Raw genomic sequence first — 22,327 nt, 5'->3', positions numbered from 1 at the left:
TGTGAAGAGCCAGACACTAACTGCTGGCGCTGGGCTCCAGCTCTGACTCACTTGCCCTATCCTGTACTCAGTGGTACTCAGAAAATCCCATGGTGAAGGGACTGAACTCTTGTGTTTCAGTAAAAGCCTGGCTTTTCCCTTCATCTGTCTAATTACTCATATCCTCCTGAGCTTTTGACCAACAAACCACTCTTGGTTAAAGCAATTTGGCAAATGTGATCCATTATTACGGCTACCGCTGCTTCTACTAGTATTCAGGGCTTTGCTGTACGTTTGACAGGCGAACTGCTTTATTCTACAACAGGGGGAAACATCTATTTCTGCAAACTGTCACTCAAGGAGCTGCTTAAAGCTTGACAGCTCTGAGATTATTTTTATGATAAAATACTAAATCATTGCCAACACAAAGGTGAATGGTTCAGGCTGTCAATCCGAACTCTCATAACATGCACCGAAATATGGGGTTTGGGGGGCCAAACGGGAACTAACAAAACTTTATTGAAGTTGGAAAATTAAGTAATCTAAAGCAAGGAAATTCCAAGATGAATTGGCCCCCACCAGCTCCAAGCCTCCCTTTCCTTTTCTAAATTCAGTTTATCTTTTCTCGTCCTTATGCCCCAGGTAATTTAATCTCTGCATTTTATGCTGGTGACTTTCTCTCAGGTAATGCCTGAGTATCAAAAGAGGGAGGAGAGCAGGAGAGAAAGAAGCTGCCTGTTCTTTGTTTTAGTGCCAAAACCGAAACTGGGGACTTTCTCAGGTCCATAAAGGAACACCCTATGGGGACATTAAACTGAGAAGCTGTAGTAAGTCTTTCCTGATCATCTGTGTGCTACACTTTTCAGAGCTTGACCATTTTGAGACAGATTTTCATAGCCACCTCTGTTATTTACAAAGACACTATATCAAAACCTGCAGACACTAGAACTTCTTAGAGAAAAGCTTGCCAATGATTTTTAAATGGGCAAACCCATTTATTTTTCCCTAGCCTTTTTCTTGGAAATTGCTGAACTGTTTGGCTAAAATGTTCCATAGAGCAAAATGCAGCCTGAGTCAGATAGCATGGAAACTGTCATCACTAATGATTGAAGTTTGGCAAGACTGTAAATAGCAGAGTTCAGGTTTCAGTATTAGTCAATCTTAATTATAGGTGGGGCTATCAAACCATCCTACATGATAAATTGCCATAACTTCCATTTCACAGCTTGAAAGCCTCTGATCTTTGTGGGAGGCAGGTTGGCAGTAGAGTCCTTTACAGATGAGCGCAGCACACAGAGGTTCCCCAAGGTCATGCAGTAGCTGCTGATGGATCTGGGGTGGCATTCAGGAGGGCTGACCTCAGATCTCCCCTGTAACCACAGACTGTCCTTGATTTTGCTTGGCTCAGTAATGCTTCCTCTTTCAGGCACATCACTCTCCCATACTTTTCTTCACTGTTGTCTCTCTCTGACTTCTCTTCCCCTTCTTCTCTTTCCTTGGCTTCGCTTCCCACAGTATTTTAGCCTTTACCCTTACACTTTCCCTGGACATTTGACTCTCTGAGAGTTTAACCCAGTTTGGCTGCCTTAGAGGAGAGGTATGGTTTCCATTCCGGGAGGCAACGGTGCTGGGCACGTATTCCCTCCCCACGGTCACCCTCTTCACCTCAAGCATCTTGACTTCTGGTTGGCCTCAGAAGAAAAAAGGAGAGCGGCTGGGCTGCTTTCTGAGTGGCTGTGGGAGGAAGAGCTGGAAGCCTGGTCTAGTGTCTGTAGGACTTGTTTATATGTCACATTCCACGTGGTATAGGAAAGTAACATTATATATGACTGTAACCTCTGGTTAGTGACAGTTGGCAGTTATATGATCCGATTGCACCATATTTATGTTGCCTCAGGCAAGTTTTAATTATGAACATTCTGATTTTTCCACCAGTGTTCCCAGGAAGTTCACCATGCCCACATCAATCAGATCTGCATTATTTAAGCCCTTCCACAAATGTGCTTTTTTGGTTAGATTGAATGTGTCTAGGTTGAATGTGAGGTTTTCCAAAGTGATTTCATTTCCTAGTAGGAAACAAGTACAGGGGTTTGACGTGTGTCCCAAAGCCCAGCTGAGGAAGTGATGCTGGGCAGCAGCTCTCCAGCCGAGCCAGGGCCAGCAGCAAGGGCAGGGGCTGCGTACCATGAGGGGTGAGGTGAGGTGGGCAGCTATCGCCCAGAGGAGCTCTGTCCCTGGAAGGGGACAGGTCTCTGTCATTGCCTCCTCTTCAGGAGTGTCTTCTTTTGTGAGCACCAGGTGTACCTTTCTGCTGACTGCTGGGGACACAGGTGACAGGACTGCTGGCACAGGTGACCCTCCAGGGGCTTGTAAACCTCAAGAAAATTAAAAATGCAAGCAGGGAAGTTACTCAGACACCCCAGTAACTTGCTGGGACTGAGCCAGAGCTAATAAATCCCTAAAAACCCAAGTTGCAGGCCCAGTCAGGTGTTTTGTCACCACACTCCCCAGGAAGTGAAAAAGCAGGGCAGAGCCATCCAAACTGACTTTTTTATCCAGGCCAAAGACCATACACAAGCAGCTAAAGAGCTTCCATACCCATCTGTCCCTAGAAGCCACACGGCTGCATTTGCCAGGGTGCCATGCCAGCGTTAATCCGCCCTCCCAAAGCCAGTTGGCCAGCTTCTGGTGTCCATGTGTCTTTGGCACAAGCGATTCGCGACTACCAGATAGCTGGGAGCCCGCTGCATTGTGAGATTGTTTTCCTTTTTACTTCCTTCCAGAGGAATTGGCAGGAGGGCAAGCCCTCCTGGGCCCGGCAGCAAAGGCTGAAAGTTTCAGTCTGAGTAGGTTCTGACTTGTCACCTGGAGCTAATGGAAAAAGTACACTTAGTTTGGCAGGCCAGGTAGAGGTAGTTGACCTCCAAGTCTTTGTGTCTTCATTAGTTTTGCCCTAGAGAAGCTGTGGTAGCAAAGCAGGGTGGGGATTCCCTCTTGCTCTACCCAAATGTGGCTCAGCGGGATGGAGATCTGGACTTCCCAGACCTTTTATCAAACCAGCAAAAGTAGCCAGGTTGCTAAGCCCAGACTTTCAAAAGTCAGAAGCCAAGCCCCAAAACATCACAGGACTTGCTTAAAACCACAAGGTGTTTCTCAGATGTTTCCTCTGGGCACTGAGTTTTTATTCCATTTCCAAGTGGAAACCAAGAGAAACATAGTCATTCTAAAAAAAACCCCAAAAATATTTTGCATGAGCAATAGATTCCAAAAGATTAAGAAGAAAACCTAAAGTCACGAAGGCTTTCAACTCTCATAAAAACTCTGGAAATAACTTATTTTAATTTTGAAACCCTCTAAGGTAAAAAAGGAACATTTTTGATAAAGCAGCTCTGACTCATTCTAACACATTTTATCTTCATTCATGCATGCTTATGACTCAGACTAAAAGACTTGGATTGCAGAGCCTCATATGTGTGTGTGTGTGTTCTTTTTTTTTTTTACCTTCACAGCTTTTTTTGGGAAATACCTCAATGAATACAATGGCAGCTACATCCCTCCTGGGTGGAGAGAGTGGGTTGGATTAGTGAAGAACTCTCGCTTCTATAATTACACCATTTCTCGCAATGGTAACAAAGAGAAGCATGGATTTGATTATGCAAAGGTATTTTCCAGACACATAAATGCTGCATCGTTAATCCATCTAAAAATTACTTTCAAATAATTAATTAACCGGATAATTAATTAATTAACCAACTACAACCAAGAAACTGAGTTGTCATTTTCTCTCCAGGGCACTGCAGATCAATTTCTATGTGAGAGTATTAATCGCACAACGGAAGAAAGTTCCAAGGGCTCTTTGGTGCAGCCTGGTGATTCCTCCTTCCCTCCCTCCCTCTCTCTGCTAGAAAGTGATGGTTCTGTGGCAGAAGCAAATAGTAAATAAAGGCCTTTCCCAAAAATAATTGTGCCCCGTGCACTCCTGAACTTTAAAGTCAGCTGAGTGTTGTCAGTTGTTACCCACATAAGAAACCTTTGTTAATGCTGCTTTCCATTATACCGTGCACACACACACAAAAAGGCTGTGCACCTGTGGTGTCAGACGCCGGATATGACTATGAGAATAGATAAGGCGAGAACACGGCCGTTGGAAAACTTCAGAGCTTGTTTGTGCTCTTGACAAAGTTTGGAAAGTATGCCAAGGTGACCTGCCCACTGCCGTGAAGTTTCTCAGAAAGGCTTAGGAGCGCAGATTGCAGACTCTCCAGCCTGCAGAAAGCAATCTGGAATTTCCTCAGACCGTAGCTCACGGAAGATGATACAGATGTTGCAGCTGTGGTTTCTGACCCATGTAATGAGATTTTATTGGAAGTTCACAATGCCTGTTTCCGATTTCCCCACCCGTAGAAATTACATCATACTAATTATATATTTATATAGAGTAAAAAAAAGAAAATAAAGAATATTGGTTAGTTACACATTCCTTACACAGACTGTGTGTGTAGCTAGAATAAATAGGCAAATAGGAGGGGAGTGGATGCCTTGGGAAAGCAGTCATACAGGCATTTCACTTGAACAGGCCACAAAACCAGAAATTATCACAACACTAGTGCCTTGCACTCGTTCCCCATTTTGTACACCAAAAAGTCTCTCGTTGTCTCTTCCATATCCCTGCAAGGATTGTAGCAGCCAGGGCTACCATGTGTGCTCCGAGCGTGCTACAGGCGAGGGGAAGGGGCAGGGGGGACAGGGAGCGGGCAAGTGAGGAGGTCACAGCTGGTTGCCTCGTCCTAGCACCGACATGCGACACAGACCTTGTCCCTCAGGCTCTGCTTTTGCAGCTGTTCAGGGCCTCGAATCCACAACATATGATTAGTCATGCCTGGAAGTGCTTGAAATTACAAACATTGTCTCAGCACTTTCTCAATGAAGCTCGCACTAGACCTCCAGGCCAACAGTGAATGCTCCAAGGTGGCAGGTGGTTTAATTTAAGTTTTCATCTTTTTTTCTTAGTTCCATTTCCTCCCTTCCCCTTGTAGGCTTCCATTTGCCACCTTGGCTGTGGGTTAAGCCAGTTTATTAGTGAGTCACAACCTTAATCTCAGCAGCTGCACTGCTTAAAGTTGCACAATTAAACGAACAGAGCCTGCAGGAATTCAACTGCTCCTTGCATTCACATTTGCAATTTCTTTGATAAAGATTTTTGCAATCTGTTGCTGGTTGTAGCTTTCTTCCACTTTGTACATATGCAAAAGTATACTCAGAACAAAGAGCATGCAAGAAATGTTTATGTAAACACAAAAACAACGTAAGAGTGAATGATTTCTTGCAGTTAGGAGCCATTATCTTGTGAAAGTGTTTTATCAGTGAAATTCAAGAAACATATCTTTGTCAGTATAGTCTGTCATTTTAAATGTTACTTCTGGTAATCATATTTACTTAATGCCTTCTGTTGTATCTGATTTGCAAAATACTGTCTCATTTTACATGGCCTCGTCTGCTTAAGAAGGTAATTACTGCTCAGTCTCCCCTATGCTCCCTCGAATCATACATCTCTTTTATGGTATGTTTTTACTTCCTGATCTGAGCTTTAATGAGGACTTGAAAATAACATAATAACATGATAGTATGTGATCTAATTAATCCTGCACTTTGTAACTTTTGCTTTGTGTTAATCGTATGTTCCAGGACTACTTCACAGACCTAATCACTAATGAGAGCATTAATTACTTCAGAATGTCTAAGAGGATATATCCCCATAGGCCCATAATGATGGTCATCAGCCACGCTGCGCCCCATGGCCCCGAGGATTCGGCACCACAGTTCTCAGAGCTCTACCCCAATGCTTCACAGCACATGTAAGTCAAAATCACACGCTGACAGACCCGCTCCTTCTATCTGCTTCTTGCGAGATATTTGTTTATGGAGAGGTTGTAGGGACAGAGAGTTCAAATATAAGAAACCCATAGTAAGTGGTGAATGTTTGCTTGTTTCTTTTGCCATGCTTGCTCCTTTCTGGGAGGAGAGTGACAGCTCTGACCATTATTAAAACAGAGAGAAGCTCTTTTCCTCCTGGGAAGTTGTGGGAGATTAAAAGGTCAGTATTTGGCTTTGTAAGGGCAGCTTCTTACAATACCCTGAAAATATGTAGACACAGGTCAGGATCTGTTGGAAAGATATTACTTCCTTCGTCTTCCTCTAAGATATGGGTTTCCTGGGCTCTAACTAACTGAATGCATAGAGAGGAAAAAACACCCTTTTGTAGCTTTTGAGTGCACCAGATTTGTTTATAGGCTAGATATTGGCCGATTCCCAAAACAGCCTATTAGACTGCATATTTAACTAACATGCTTAATCTTTTCTGGTGATTATACTATAATGAAAAAAAGAACTCTTCATTTTGTTTCTAGAACTGAGGCCAACTCCAGGTAAAAACCTGAGGATAGCACTGGATTTAATAGCTTGCTTTATAACTTCAATATTCTGGGTCCTTTTCCTCATAGTGAGGTGATAGGGAAGCTTTCCATTGCCCTTCTGTCTACCGTGGGCATGTGGACCACTCTTCCCATTTGTGCTAAACGATGCCTTTGCACCTCCTTCCACACAGAAAAAAAAAACTTAATAAAATATTTTAGCTGAATTGTACATTGATTTGGCCTCTGAAAATGAGGAGGAATCAGCTCACACTGTGGAAAAGCCCTGTGGTCTACAAATTGCATTTTGGACACTCTGCAGTAGCTCACATGCAGAGATGTTTTTTGTAGTCACATTAACTAGTTTAAAATTGCAAGGAGTAGTAGTTACTGCATAAACTGCATGCATAAACTGATCACTAGTTGGGGCCAGAAAGAGATTTGCTGTTCATGGCACATGGTTAAATATTTGTTAGTTTGTACTTTTTTATCCTCTTATTGGCAGCTACTTTCTAGATATGCCACTTTCCCTGACCTTACATTCTTAAGTATATTTTTCTTATCCTATATTCTCAATGATCCCACATTCCTGAGACTAGTCTTTGCAAGTAACGCAAACCAGTCAGCAATGTGTCATACTTATTTAGATATTCAGGGTAATTTCTACCTGTATACAGAAGTGATGAGATTGAACTTTAGTTTGCAAATATTGACTTGAAAATAGTTCTCAAGTAATCATCCTGAAGAATTGTTATCACCTTTTTATGTCCTAAAGATAAAATAAGATAGACATGAATACATAGAACCTGCCATATTGGGTTGCATGAAAGATCTTTCTAACTCAGCATCTGGAATTATGTGCTCCAGCAGAAAGCAGCAGGGAATGTTTAGTGGAGGGGAAACAAGAGAGATTCCTTTTCCTCATTTTTCCAGCTTCTGAAAATCAGCAGTTTAGGTGAAGCCGATTTTCTAAGTGACTGTGCCCCATTCTCTTTGCATCGGTCTGATCTCTTTTTGAACCACGGTGGCAGCCCCACCATCTTGGGGCAACAAGTTCCACAGTGTGACCCCGTGCATCAGGGACAAAGGACTGCCTTTTCTTTCCTTCTAAACTTGGAGCTTGCCCATGCCACCAGTGTCCCCTACTTGCCATACTATGAGGAATAATGAATAGTCACTACATCAAATTTAATGGACCTCTCCCATGTCTTCTTTCAATCACCCCTTTTCATGGCAAGAGAATTATATCTATTTGTTCTCTCTCTGTTCAACAGATTGCTTCCCGTTTAGTGGCACAGATTGCCTGGCCTCAGGCAAGCCATCCTGTTTGCTGGGGGACTATCCATCATACAGGAGGGTAGGATTCAAACTGCTTCCGCTTAGCTGTGGGGACCGTGTCTGGAAGAAAAGCACTGAATCATTGTATCTCACCCTACCTCTCCCCAGGCCAAAGCAACTCATTTTAGGCTCCATGCTCACTGTCTTCTGATAAAAGAGTGCCTGTAGGAACTTGCATTGGTTTATCATGCTCCTGACACTTTCTACCGCTTGGTGTTTTCAGCCTACTTGTTTTCTAGCTTGTGCTGCTGGAACCAATGGGTTTAGTTAGTCTCCAAAATTTTAACTGCCTCTCCATCTTATACAGGTTGCACCTCACCTGCAAAGATCAAGCAAAGATCCTAGTTATCTATTTGCAGGCTTAGTTTCATTTGAGTACTTGTGTAAATTAATTTTTATTTGTATGGATACTTGAGGTCTAAATAGAATCATAGAATCATGGAATCATAGAATGATTTGGGTTGGAAGAGGCCTTAAAGATCATCTACTTCCAAGCCCCCTACCATGGTCAGGGACACCTTCCACTAGACCAGGTTGCTCAAAGGCCCATCCAACCTGGCCTGGAACACTCCAGGGATGGGGCATCCACAGCTTCTCTGGGCAACCTGTTGCACTGCCTCACCACCCTCATAGTGAAGAGTTTCTTCCTTATATCTAATCTAAATCTACCCTCTTTCAGTTTAAAGACATTACCCCTTGTCCTATCACTACATGCCCTTGTAAAAAGTCTCTCTCCAGCTTTCTTGTAGGCCCCCTTCAGGTACTGGAAGGCTGCTATAAGGTCTCCCTGGAGCCTTCTCTTCTTCAGGCTGAACAACCCCAACTCTCTCAGCCTGTCTTCACAGGGGAGGTGCTCCAGCCCTCTGATCATCTTCGTGGCCTTCCTCTGGACTCGCTCCAACAGGTCCATGTCCTTCTTATGTTGGGGGCCCGAGAGCTGGATGCAGAACTCCAGGTGGAGTCTCATGAGAGTGGAGTAGAGGGGCAGAATCACCTCCCTCGACCTGCTGGTCACACTTCTTTTGATGCAGCCCAGGATACGGTTGGCTTTCTGGGCTGCAAGCGCACATTGCCGGGTCATGTTGAGCTTCTCATCAAGCAACACCTTGCTCTGCTAGGCTACTTGTGAAATAGCCCAGAATATGAGACTCAGCTGTGCTTCTTCTTGTCTTCTGGTGTTGTTGATTTCTTGGCAACCTTATTGCAAAAAGTTTTTTCTCTAGTGACCTCAAGAGATCCTTGCTGGGTTGTTTTGTTTTTCTTATTGCACTGACTGACTGCATGTGTTAGAGTTCAGTCTGCAGACTAAGAAATGAGACAAACTGAAGATAAACTGCCAGTCTGGGTGGTTGAAATCTCCAAATAACTGATTTCTCTAGCAAAAATATTAGCAACATGCTCTAAAAGATATAAGAAGTTCAGTTCTCACAGAAACATTCGGTGCTCCCTGTGAAAACAGCAGAAGAACAATAAAATCCCTCCTGCCAAGGTTTGTGTAATTTGAACGTTTAACCCTTAGGTTTTCTTCCTTGGTGGTCAAGCACCATTTGAATCTCTTTCTTTCTGACCTTGGGTGACAGCCATCTGACCTTGGATTTTGTTTTTAAAAATGTAGTTGCTATATCATGTTACTGTAACGCCTACCTCCAACAAAGAAGGGAAACCAGGTCAAAAGCTGCTTGCTGGCTTTACAAACTGAGATGGAAGGTTATACCTACAAACCAAAGATTAAGATAGCCTGTCAACCACATGTGAGGGGAAGTTTTGCTTAAAAGAACAGTAGCTGAAGCAGGCCCTTAAATTATGTGACTTTTCTTTGCTGGCAAAGTACCTATCATTTGACTGAAATACCACCTTTATAAATTTTTAAAAAACACAAACCAGAAGTTTGTTTAGAAGAAGTTTTCCACTTGCTCATATACAGAGGGGAGCGGCTATGGCAGGAAATACTCCAGTTCAGGGAGAGTTCTGCCCTCAAATGTGGGTGTCTGTTGGTCTCATTTCCCCACTTAACAACAAGGAAAGGAGAAAATCAAATGAATGCAGCTGCAAAGTCCGTAAGATTTATGAAAAACCCATCAAAGCCAAAAAGAAAAGGAAGAATTACATACCATCGTTATCTTACAATCCTGTCCTCCTCAGCACAAACAGCCTGCTGGAGTGGCATGAAAAGTCTTACAAGGACAAGAAGGGGGTAATGATGTGTACACTGTTTAATCGTTAATTTTAAGTGAACCCTGTTAATTCTCATTAGCTCCAGTTTAACACAGTATATCATACTGGAAGCAGTACTCTCTATTGTTTTTAAGCATCCATTCTTCCTCCCACTCTCCCACCTCTCCTCGCCTTAAAACATGTCCTATTTCTGACACCTAAAAATATTTCTGAAAGTTTATGCTGGCTGCTATCACCATAATAAGTGATATATTTTCTGAAAATGAATCATACTAATGCATGTACTCTAGCTATGCCCAGAAGTTATTTGTGTGGAAGAAAATGGGACTGGAGAAGGTGTACTAGATGAAAGCAATACATAGATTTTTTCTGTGGTAATGAACATCATCTGTTGGGGAGCAGGGTTGCTAGAACTTTGGAAATGCTGTTGTTAAACATGAAGTTATGACACAAGACATGCTTCTCTAGGTGTCCCTGGCAGCCGTTACAGGGGAATCTTGTTCCATCAGACAGCTGAGCAGGAAAGCTTTGACTTAAAGCGTGTTCTAATGAAAGCCTGAATTCTGTTATGCTCAGGTCCTCTGGCACTTTAACTTCCCTTTACCTTCCAGTGTGAACCAGGCTTAGGGGAACAGTGAATCAGACCTAAGCTGTTTAAAGCTGTGAAGCAAACAAACATTAGAAGCAAAAATCTGCGGGAGGCAGGTTTACTGAAGAATGTAAAAAATGGAAATCTGAAACACTGCTGGCTGTGCTGAGTTAAAGATCCTTGGGCTGGCAGGAGGACTGACAACCAGATTTTATGGTTACCTGGAAGCAATCCTATTGCCAAGCTAAATGTCTTAGGAGGAGCAGCTGGAAATGGTATCTGGGAAGGGATCGGACAGCTTCCCAAGGTAATGTGAGAAAAGGGAGGTGATATGAAAGGCAGAGCTTTAAATTTCCATTTAAAGATAGTATGAAAGGTGCAACAACTAGGTCTGGCAGGAGCAGTGTGTTTGCAGTAGTGAAGCATGAAGAGCAATGCTGTTGCACCTCTGAATCCCCAGAGCAGTCTTAACTGTGAATTTGGGGTGTGAGATGGCTGCATTCAGGGTGCCTCCTAGTCACGGAGGCTGAGCCTCAAACATCTGCCAGTTACAGTGGTATTTCTTGTAACGTGGACACTTACCCATTAGAGTAGGGTCACACATTTGCATCAATAATAAATCTTGACATGTCAGTGTGTCTTGTCACGGCTGGCCTGAGGCTCACTTGGACTCCTGACTTAAAGACGAATTATCAAAGTCATCACACACATCATTGCAAGTGTGACTTTAAACAGGACTAGAAGAAATAGTGTGCTATAGAAATGTAGTAAGATTCTGGTTACACAATTAACTTTTGCAGCAGCAACAAATAATGTTTCCTAAAATAAAAAGGTGTTATATTTAATGGGTAACAACTTTTTTTCTTCTTTCTTCCAAAATATAGCAGTCGTTTTACACTTCAGGAGTGAAACTTTCATACCTCACATCCCCAGATATATTAATATCCCTGAGTTTAAAAGATCCCCTTTTAAAAGGCAGCAAAAGTAGTTGCAGAATGGTGAAATTCAACTTCACATTAATACTGACCATGCCACAGGTCATGTCTTTTTGACTTTTAATTTTGCCCAGAACCTAGGCTTCCTGCTTTCCAAGAACGGTGTCTAAACCTGGAAGTCTACTTTCTCTGGAAACAAAGGATTTGCTTCCTTTGTTTATTTACTTTTTCTGAAGAAACATGACCACTCATGCAATGTTTGCTAATCATATTTCAAAGAATAATATAGGTGTTAATTTTGTACAGAAAATATTAATTTTTCACAATGAGTTTTACCATAGGTATTATTTTAATATGTTGTTGACTTTTATTTTTATGAAGCGAAAATGTTCCCGGGGCATATAAGTACTGTATTATTTTCACTAACTGGAGAACTCCCAATCCAAACAGAAGATTAGCCAAATGCTTTTGGGATAAAAACCCCCGAGAACTCTAGGGAATTATTCACAATCAACATTTTTAGGCAGTATTTTTGTGAACATAATTTTCTTTTGTTGGATAAAAACAGGAGGGAATTAGAAGATTGTAAATAGAGGCAAACACAGATTTTTAGTATGAGCAATTGAACAAATGCTTGTAAACATGCTTGTTTCTTTCCATGTTAGCCCATCTGAAACAGAAACGTATATATTTAGATCAAACTTTTAGAAAACAACTGTTAAAGTTGTACTGAATTCTGGGATCTCTTAAAACATGCCATACTCTGCTTTATTTCTTTTCCACACAGATACTGCAACTGTGTGAACAGCATTAGCCAAGCTGAATCTCCCATTCTTTTCTTAACCTGTAAAGTATCTTTTTGTAATACTGATTTGCAGAAGGTCTTTATTCCATTTGTTTCACTGAATATCACACAAAATGCCGTTCAGTTACTAGTAAAAGATAGTGTAATTAATTTCTGAATGATTTGCTATTTGAGGACCCCGTTTCAATAGGTCCTCAAGTACAAGCATCCGTTGTTCTGGGTTGCTGGGAGTTTTTATTTCTTGTCTAACTTAAAGTTATTGTGGTACCTTAGAAGCCAAATAAGATGCATTCTCTATTTTAAACTTCAAATGTAAATATACAAATATAGTAAATACATTGTCAGTAAGAGTAATTAAAATGTGTGATATTAAATGCTGATTGTTCATGTAACTGAAGGTTATTGAGGCCTTTTGGATTCAGGCCACAAAGCTGAATGCTAATATAATTCCTTTCCTCTCAACGTAACTTTAAGTATCTGTTTGAACCAATGCTTACAGATAAGTGATAGATTTCATGGTGAATCTTTCTTCAAAGAGCAAAGTGTACTAGTGCTTATAGATATTTACTCCTTCCATAACCTATAGAACACTTTGTTATCACCACTGTGGGCTTTTCTGCTGCAGTTTAATAGGTGGTAAATAGACACTGAATGCAATTTCCATGATGTAGCACGAACAAACTGATGCACATTGATGCAGAGACGTTAAGTGCTAACAGAACTCAAACCACGCAAGTCATCCCTTTCCTGAGGAGACTGTAATCTAAGGCTAGAGAAGGCTAATACTAATTTACTTTTTGGGGGTTTGAAAATATGCATATAAAATGGGATGATTTCTCTGTAAATTTGTTCACATAGGTGAATGATTATGAAATCTCAGGGTGAATTATTTTTCTCATTCTGAGAACACGTTTATGGGAAAGTGCCTGACTGGGTTCAGCATTTGTTATTGTTAAGTATTTGGGATCTTTTTGTTAGTTAAACTGGGGTTATCAATTAGAAATTTTATGAACCTGAAGTCTTCCAGTGTCCTGCCCGGTGCTAGAACAGACCTGTCATGGAGTGCCAAGAAGTCTCTGTGCAGTAAGTTCTGCATAGTATGTATTGGACAAATGTAAGTCAGCAACTGAGCAATCTAGATTTGCCCAAGCTAGTATAGCCTACAAGAATGACAAATACTATACCTTTTAGTAGAGTAATCATTTGCTCTCTCAATCCTTGTCCTCTCTACAGATTTAATATTCGTGTAGTATGTTGCTGGTCATTTTAGAACCGACCTGCATGAAGGGGAGCACTTTTTCACATTATCTATTTTTGTAACATGTAAAATGAACTCTCAGTCAGTCTCTGGGCACACATTCAGAAGTTTCAGTGCTTTAGTATTTGCTGATCAACTAGCAAGAATGATCTTGAAATCAGAAACTGCTCCTTACTGCACTGTGGGGCAGCATCTGAGCTGTTCAAGGGCAGCCCAGCAAAGACCAACAGGCAGGTGAGCAGTAGCTCCTTGCCAGACTTAGAGGCCATGGACAACCTGAAAATAATGGGATACGTGGCACTGTCTGCTGATCTTGTGTTCAAGACAAGATAGCCTCCATGACTGAGAAGAGGCAATAGAAGACACAGTACTTATCGTCAACCTTATATACCCCGTGCTAAGAGGAATCAAGGAAATGTAGATGTCGGTGTTACTTTACAGTAGTACTTGTCAATACAGAGCAAAGCCGTTGCCAAAAATGGAAGAATAGAAACAGTGGCACACTGTGCCATGATGACTTTCAAGGGCTTATAACAGTTGAACATTTAGTTGATATCTCCCACTGCTTCAAGAAAAAAATGTTGTGATAAACAGTTATCACTGACAGGGAAGAGGTCTGTCTACTTGGAAAAGTTTTCAGAGATCAGCAATATTCTCCCCAGTATTCACCTCTGTTGTGTTTGTTTGTTTGTTTTACACAAAAAAAGGTAGACAGATCTGAGGGCAATGTCAGATCTTGTGCCTGGCAAGCAGTGCCGTTCTGGTGGATTTCTGCAAGGCACAACAAACGGGTATGCAGGGAACATAGACAAGCTCTGGGGTTTTTTGATTCCTTTCTGTCTCTTCCCTAGCACTCTCTCCTGCACTTTGGACCCCTGTTTCACATTTTGTCCATCAGCCACTGGCATTGGATATTTCACAGAAGGTCTTGTTCCTTGAATTGCCTGGAAGAAAAATTCTGCTCACTCTCTGCCTACTGCATTTCTCACCCAGAAAATTCAAAATGCATTTGGAAAGTGTCTGTGAAAGGTTTTAACCGCTCTGCTAAACCCCTGAGTGCTGCTTTTAAAGACCATCCATTATGTGGAGGAGGCTTCTGACAATGGCCTGGGAACATGAGACCTGAGCCTGTTTCAGCAGCTGGCTCTCCTTCCTGGCACAGCGGCAGGCAGTCATGGTGCTGGCGGCTGAGCGCAGCTCACAGCCACCTCATCCCTCCGTGGCGGGGCCACTCAGGGGTCCGCTAGAAAAAAGCAGGGTTTTGCTGGAAAATGCTGATTAATCAAAACTGAGCTCTTTCATGGGAAAACATCTAATTTGACAAACTTCCAAAGAAACAGAGAAAAGTTTGCACTGAAAGTACAAACTTTCCTTCTTTTTTGTCAATGTGCCTAATACCTGATGGGTGACCAAAACTCCTAAGACTTGTTTCTTCAAGGTCTAGAGCTCCATCGGTCCATCTGCTAGGGATGCTGGCTAGCCAACAACCTACAGGACTGTGCTCCTGGGCTCAGTTTCATTAATTTTGTGGTAGTATAAACATTCCTTTAAAAAATCAGACTTCTACCACAGGAAATGTAAAAATTTTGACTTTTCAACCTGAAATAAAAGAATTTGCAGCAGAAAAGGAATTTCACTTTATGTTTGTCTTTGCTAACCTTTCTGTACTTCTTAGGAAGGAAGTACTCAAGGAAATGTTCACAAATCCTGTGATACCATTGTCTCACTTCTGTTTTCCCTTAATGCTAAAGGTTAAGTAGGTGAGTCAAAACTAGCTGTATGTACTAGAGACATACATACTTCTCAAATTCTACCTAAATTCTCAAAAAGAGTCTCCAATGAAAATATGGGCTCCATTAATATATTGCAGTTGACTATCAGTCTATTACATTGTCCATTCAGCCAATTTCTATCCTCAGGATATATAGTTATAGGTTATACATACTATAGCTGATACCGTAAAACAACTGCTTCAGTAAAATCAACTGCTTCCACCATTCTGTGATCACACACAACCACGTCAAGAAAAATGAAAGCTAAATGAAGGAGTGGTCAAAGGCGTGACTTTAAGTTATCAGTATACAATATTCTGATACTGTTCAGTGCTACCTCTTATGAAAGGACAGCTACACATAAACATTTATGTGGGGAAAATGTACCTTTGGATAATGCGCATATTAAAATTATCAGTATCTAAATAGTAAATTAATATTGAATTGCATTTTTGTTATAAACTGAAAAGAGAACCAAAGGAATCAAATTAATCCAATCACACAACAACATTTTTTCATTTTCTGTTTACGTTTATTTTTCAAAGGTAATGCTGCAATACTTGTATCACATAGTGCATGTACCTGTAATACAAAAAGTCATGTAGATACAAAAAGTATCATGTATTAGAAATGGGGAAAAAATAAAACCCAAAGAACTTCATCAAAATGGCAAAGCCTAGATTCTCAAAGCCTAGATTCTGCAAGTGTTAGAGAAGGAAAGTGGTCATATGTAGGTGAAACCGTTATGGGACATGGATTTTGTTTCGTTTCTCTTCACCTTTTAGTTGTCATGTATGCTAGGTATAAAAACAGGATTGATGGAAAGCTTTTGTACTGTGCATATCTGTACAGCAAATTTACTTGGCATATTTTTTGCAGTACCTTTTCTTCAGAGGTGATATATCTGTGAACGTATTCTTGTGTCTTACATGATATCCTTCAAAAATTCACCGGCTGTGGCTAGAACACCTCTCTTAAATCTTTCCTTTGAGGTTTGTGCAAAATTCTAAAGCATCATTCTCTGCTTCAGTAGGACTCTGTGCCATACTTCTTCTTAGTACTAGTATCGATAGCAGTATTAGTTCAATGTTGTTGTCGTAGTTCATGTTATGCTGGTAATGCACTGTGGTTTGTATTCACATTAAAAAAAAATAACACCTCAACAGTATTTAGTGTATAAATAAATGTTATTTTGGTCTGGGCAGAATTTGCACATCTACCACATCCCCAGGCGTCACCGGGATGTAGCTCAGGTGACGGCCAAGGGCAAGTGATGGAGGCTGAACATGGCTCTGGAGTCAGTGGTGCTGGTTGCAGCACTTCCTTAGCTCTCTCCTTCAAGGTCACAGCATGGCTTCATACCAGAGCTGACCCTGCGCCCAGGCAGCCAGCCCCAGGGGGGGTGTACTCGGGGTCCTGGCAATGCCTGCACTCACCTTTGGTCATGGGGAGGGGAAAAAAGTCAGTGCTTTTGCTCTTTGGGGCATCTTGAAAACTGATAACACTGGTGTTACTGTTCTTATCTTAGTACTGACTACTACATTTCTTTATCCTGCAGAAAAATATCTTTCTTGTGAATTTCACTGAACTTGTGCTAATATAAAGGTAATTTCCCCACTGGAAGCATCAGGGCAATTTACATTAATACTAAGGGGAAGTAGTCATCTTTGATCTCTGACTTTCTTTGTTTTTCTACTTATTTTCATGGGATGCATCATTCAGATGAGCATTTTTAACAATTACAGACACTTTTGAGAAATACGTTTTGGCGTATCCCAGATATTGAAGTGGATCTGGTCTTTGAGCCTGAAAGAAAGCTCAGAAAGCAAGTGGTTAAAAAATATTGAGAAAGTAATGTATGAACCAATGAAGCCTGGAAGCCACTGAAGTGCTGATTGTGATATTTCACATTAGGAATACCAGCTACTACATGGAATATGTGATTTAACTCTTTGTTGGCTATTCCTGTGTTAGAGGAGTTCCCACCTTCCTCTGATGCCTGTGATGCTGCACAACTTTTCAGATCCTTTCTTTTCCTCCCAGCACTCCCAGCTATAACTATGCACCAAACATGGATAAGCACTGGATCATGCAGTACACGGGGCCCATGCTGCCTATCCACATGGAGTTTACAAACGTCTTGCAGCGCAAAAGACTTCAGACCCTGATGTCAGTTGACGACTCTATGGAAAGAGTGAGTTCAAGAAACTACTGTGAATACAATCTTACTAGTCTATCACAAAATTAAATGAATTAATTCTCTACCTTCAGCAACCACAGCCTGGGGAAAGCCCCTGGGCTAAAAAAAAATTACTCCGCATATCCTCAGTAGAAATTGATTCTGTTTATGTTCTCTGCAACATAGTGCCAAGCTCCTCACTTGCTTCTTTCAATTGCTGGGTGAATAAACTGATGATTTTTTAAAAGGGAAAAGTCAGTGGGCTTAATATAAAGCCTGGTATTAACAGAAGATGCGTCACCTGTGTGTACACATGGATAGACACAGGTGCACACATGACAACTTCTATTCATTTCACACACTCCCTTCACAGTTCATCCTTCAGCTGAAATCTGGGAAATGGCAAATCACAGCAACTCAGGTGTCAGTCTGCTAGTGTTTGCAGAAGTTAGGCAATGCAGTGTACAGCTAATTATAGGTAACATGATACATGAACTATTAGGTGTACTTTGCATGACTTTTTGTTCAAAAATCAAGCACCATGACCAAAGATCTTCCCCCAGAGAGATTTCTTTAAACTTTAATAAAAATTTACAGCCTTTTCCCAAGCCCACAACTGTAAGGAATGAGAAAGTTGTAGACTAACACAGTAAATCAAATCTGAGTACCATTTGCCCTAAAGCTGCAGCAGGCTTTTTTCCCAAGCTGTGTTTGAGTACACAATGACTTTTGGACATACTAATGCAGCTATATTAGTATTAACATATTTTGCTATTTTAATTTTCTGGACCTGTTTAATTTTCCCCTCTGTCAAATGTGAAATTGAACTTGTAAGTTGAATTTTTTAACAGCACAGCAAAGACAAGATGTAAAAATGTCCATCCCCAGAATGTGTCTTTCAACAACCTCATCGATGTCATGTTTGGTTCTGTGTATTTAAGGGAGTAAAATGATGGTTATACATGATTATGCACAAAACATGTTTTGCTACATTTAATTCAGAGTTTTTCCTATGCTGTGTTGCAGTTATACCATATGCTTGCAGAGATGGGAGAACTGGAGAATACCTACATTATTTACACTGCTGACCATGGTTACCATATCGGGCAGTTCGGACTGGTCAAGGGGAAGTCAATGCCGTATGACTTCGATATTCGGGTTCCTTTCTTTATTCGTGGCCCAAGTGTAGAGCCGGGATCAGTGTACGTTCTCTTCTGTCTCTAGCACAGCTGTTGAACCTAATGTAAAACGTTTCTAAGAGCATGTAACTATCACTCTGTCTAGTTTCATTTCATAAAGGATGTCTTACTATTGTAGAGCAATGAGTCTTATAAAGAGGCATGTCTTTCATTTTGCATATTATTAATAAGTTATAATGCAGATGAGAAAGTTGTATAATGTGTAGTCCTGTAGGGTTAGGCTTTGGGTTTTGCTTTTAAGAAGTAGCTGCTCATCCTCACTGCTCACCTTCTGGTTTAGCAGAATGGATGGCATCATGCCCTCACTGTCAATGAGATAAGAGTAGTGGCTACTGCACCTCCTTGTTTTATTGTGCTTAGTTTTTTATTTTTGTGATGTCAGTCTGTAGTACTGGCCTGTCATTCTCAGAATTGTAGCCTTCAAAGGGGATTTTCTAAACTTAGCACTTCTGTAGAGCTTTACATCTTCAATGTCCTGATAAACATTAATTACCAGTCTATTTCTAAGAGAATGTGAAGACTTACATATTGCACACATGACAACTATGACCTTTTCTGTTGATTTGCAGAGTGCCTCAGATAGTTCTCAATATTGATCTCGCTCCAACAATTCTGGATATAGCAGGACTTGACACACCTCCAGATATGGATGGCAAATCTGTCCTAAAGCTTCTGGACTTGGAGAGACCAGGAAACAGGTGGGTCCCAGCATTTTTTTTTAAGCCAGTTCAGAAGCAAACACCTAAGTAAATCAACAGCTGAGTGGAAAAAGATTTTGTGAAAATGAGCTGTGTCAGGCCAACGACCACAGCTTTCACATTTGAAGAGTCTCTTAAATAGCACATCTATAAAATTGCAGGTATATATAAGTGGAGAGGTGTTTTCTCAAAAATAAATTGTTAACATTAGCAGTGCTATACATAGGTGCCAGCAGTAAATATTATTATTTTGCTTTCAGGTTTCGAACAAACAAGAAGACCAAAATTTGGCGTGACACATTTCTGGTGGAAAGAGGGTAATTATTAGGGGTGAGAGAGTTTTGGGAGAGCCTGCCTGCTGGGAACACTCTCTTGTACATGCTTTCCTTTCTGCTTCCTCTTCTTTCTTTTTATGGTCAGCGAAGTAGTAAATTTTGCAAGCAAACTTGCAGGCCTGACTTTTTTTCCCACCACTGGCTTTGCAAGCTTCTGTGCTCCCAGATCCCTGCCTCTGAAGAAATTTGAAAGCATGCTTTTCTGGCGACTCCCCTAGCCTGTACCTCTTCTTTCTCTAACATTGTACTTGTGACCACTTATGCCATCACCTGACCCATTTTCTTTCCAAATCTCTGTTTCAAATCCAGCTGTGCAGAATCCTCTTATCAGTTGATTTTGTGTTTTCCATCACATACTGGAAGCATTCTTTATTTTTGTTCTAGCTAAAAAAAGACTTATGTGTAAATGAGATTTATGACTATAACTGCTCCTCTTTTCACTGATACCTCTTTACACCCTCTCACCTTGCCAATTACTGCTGTGAAAATTTTCTCTGAGTAAAAATTTTACAGCAATTTCCTTGTGGCACTTTATGGCTTTACAGATTATGGAAATCTTGTATGATGTAGTACAAAACAGTGCATGTAAGACACATTGTAATACATAAGATATAGCCGAGCTAGTGCTGAAGGAGTATGGAAGCCCTTTAGTCTCTTCAGCTGGGCTTTTCAGCCAGGAGAGTACTGCTTCAGCATGTTTTGCTCTCTGAAAGAACATACATTTATGTATGAATGGTGCTGAACTGCATCAGTTAGACATATTTCAGCAGCCTTTATTTCTCTTTGGGTAATTTCCAGCAAATCACCTGAGCCTTTTTTTCGCTACATGACCTACTTTGAAGGTCAGTGACAGAAATGTGGGGATTTTTTTTCCCTGAGAAGACATTAAATCTTCAAGTAGCTTTGCTTTTCCAGTTAAATTAATCATCTCCAGAGTTTAGAATAATGTCTTTAAAATATTCAACTTTATTTTTTTTAAAGCAAATTTCTACGCAAGAAAGAGGAACCCAACAAAAACACTCAGCAGTCTAATCAACTACCAAAATATGAGAGAGTAAAAGAATTATGTCAACAAGCAAGATACCAGACAGCCTGTGAACAACCGGGACAGGTGAGCCACAAACAACCACCATCTTCTATGTGCCACAGGGAAATACCTATTTTTCACTATGAGTCAAAAGAATTTGAAGAATATGGCATTGGGAAGATAGCTAAAAGACCATTATTCTGAATATCTTCAGAGCAAAGAAAACCAGACACAAATTGCTCTAAGCAACGGTCCAATTTAAGGTATTGGAGGGCTGGTCCTTAGTTTGCTGTCTCAGTACAGGAGTTATGGTAAAACTCCCGTGCTCAAATATAACATTAGATGACTACTTTTTCTTTGATTCAGTGTATTGCTAAATATGCAAGATAATTCAATGATAATTATGAATAAAGGAGATAACCTTTTTGAGCAGTGAAAGCTTGTACTCACTGGGCTAATTCAGAATTACTGAAGCAAACTGGTTAGTCCTACAGTTACACATGATTTCATTTGCTGGGATGAAATGGACAGCACACTTAGTAACCATCATGCTTTCTTATTTATTGAAACACCTTTAATAGAAGGGTCCCCTTCTCAGAAATGCTCAGAAATGCTTGCTGTTTAAGGTCACTGTAAGGAATCAGACAGCAATAGCCATACCCAAGCGTTACTTTTTCTTCTCATAGCCTTAATGATTTCAGTATAAAGCCTGACTGATATAAAGGTCTAATTGCCTGCTCACAAAACCAGCAGTTCCTGCACCCCTGACTAGTATGCTTACACCTGCAGCTCTGTAGTGTATATACAGGGAGGGAGCTAAATTAAGAAAAAGTGAATCTGACCCCAATTTCTCTTCAATCCGTTCTGAATTAATGCTATATCTACAGTAAGATATGAAGATGAATTTACTGGGGAGAAGTGGAAGGGAGCTGTACGCCTTCCCACCGACACCCCCTCCAACCAGGCACCTGCTGGGGGTCCCAGGCAGGGGCTTGCGCCCTCCCTGCCGTCCTCCCCCTCCGTCCCCATCCCCACACACCTCCCTGGAGGAGTGCGAGAAATTTCTCCCAGGCAGGCGCTTGTGCCTTTCCCTCAGATGTGTGCTCAGACCGCTGCAGCCGGCCGTGGGCCTGGCGCTGAAATATCGGTAAGCTGTTTTGAACGGGAGCATAAAGCCTCACTGTGCTCCGCTTCCATCTGCAGCCACCCATGGTGCCTCACCCAGGGCAGGTAGGGCTCCGCACAACAAACTGGAGGGCGCTGGGGAGAGCTCGCTCGCTTAAAGAAATGCTCCGCCCCACCTTTCCCCTTCTCATTCATCAGAGCGTAGTGTTACAGTAAATCTCGGTGAATCCCAGATTGGACTGGAATATGTTTTGGCTGGCACATCCTCGGTCAGGTCCTCTGCCACAGCTCTCACCTCACACATGCTCCTTAAACATGGCCACTTTTGAAGGGATATACACGATATCACAGTCTCACCCAAGAGCAAAGTTTTCAGGAGTTCAAACACTGCCATTGTAAACAGAGATTAAATTTGAAAAACTGAACATTTTTATAAAAACTAAAGGAGATCAATGGAGTCATTTAGACTGTTAGGCGCTAAAATGTTTAGTTTTGAAATACCA

The 22,327-nt window shown here is 41.3% G+C and overlaps 1 protein-coding gene across 10 annotated transcripts in view; it reads left to right on the top strand.

Moving 5' to 3' along the window:
• Window positions 1–22,327, top strand: part of SULF1 (sulfatase 1) — a 124,617-nt gene that overhangs the window by 73,455 nt on the left and 28,835 nt on the right. For 9 of the 10 annotated variants that reach the window (XM_072852366.1, XM_072852372.1, XM_072852371.1 and 6 more), the window contains 7 exons: window positions 3,489–3,640; window positions 5,665–5,834; window positions 17,305–17,455; window positions 18,467–18,642; window positions 19,209–19,337; window positions 19,598–19,654; window positions 20,654–20,783. In XM_072852366.1, coding sequence (XP_072708467.1) covers window positions 3,489–3,640; window positions 5,665–5,834; window positions 17,305–17,455; window positions 18,467–18,642; window positions 19,209–19,337; window positions 19,598–19,654; window positions 20,654–20,783 — 965 coding nt within the window. The remainder of the gene's footprint in view (window positions 1–3,488; window positions 3,641–5,664; window positions 5,835–17,304; window positions 17,456–18,466; window positions 18,643–19,208; window positions 19,338–19,597; window positions 19,655–20,653; window positions 20,784–22,327) is intronic. The other variant, XM_072852374.1, reaches the window with a different exon arrangement.

The sequence above is a fragment of the Ciconia boyciana genome, chromosome 2 (genome assembly GCF_034638445.1).
Source record: "Ciconia boyciana chromosome 2, ASM3463844v1, whole genome shotgun sequence".
NCBI lineage: Eukaryota > Metazoa > Chordata > Aves > Ciconiiformes > Ciconiidae > Ciconia > Ciconia boyciana.
Note: the sequence above shows the minus strand (reverse complement) of the source record. Positions and strands in the feature narration are given on the sequence as shown.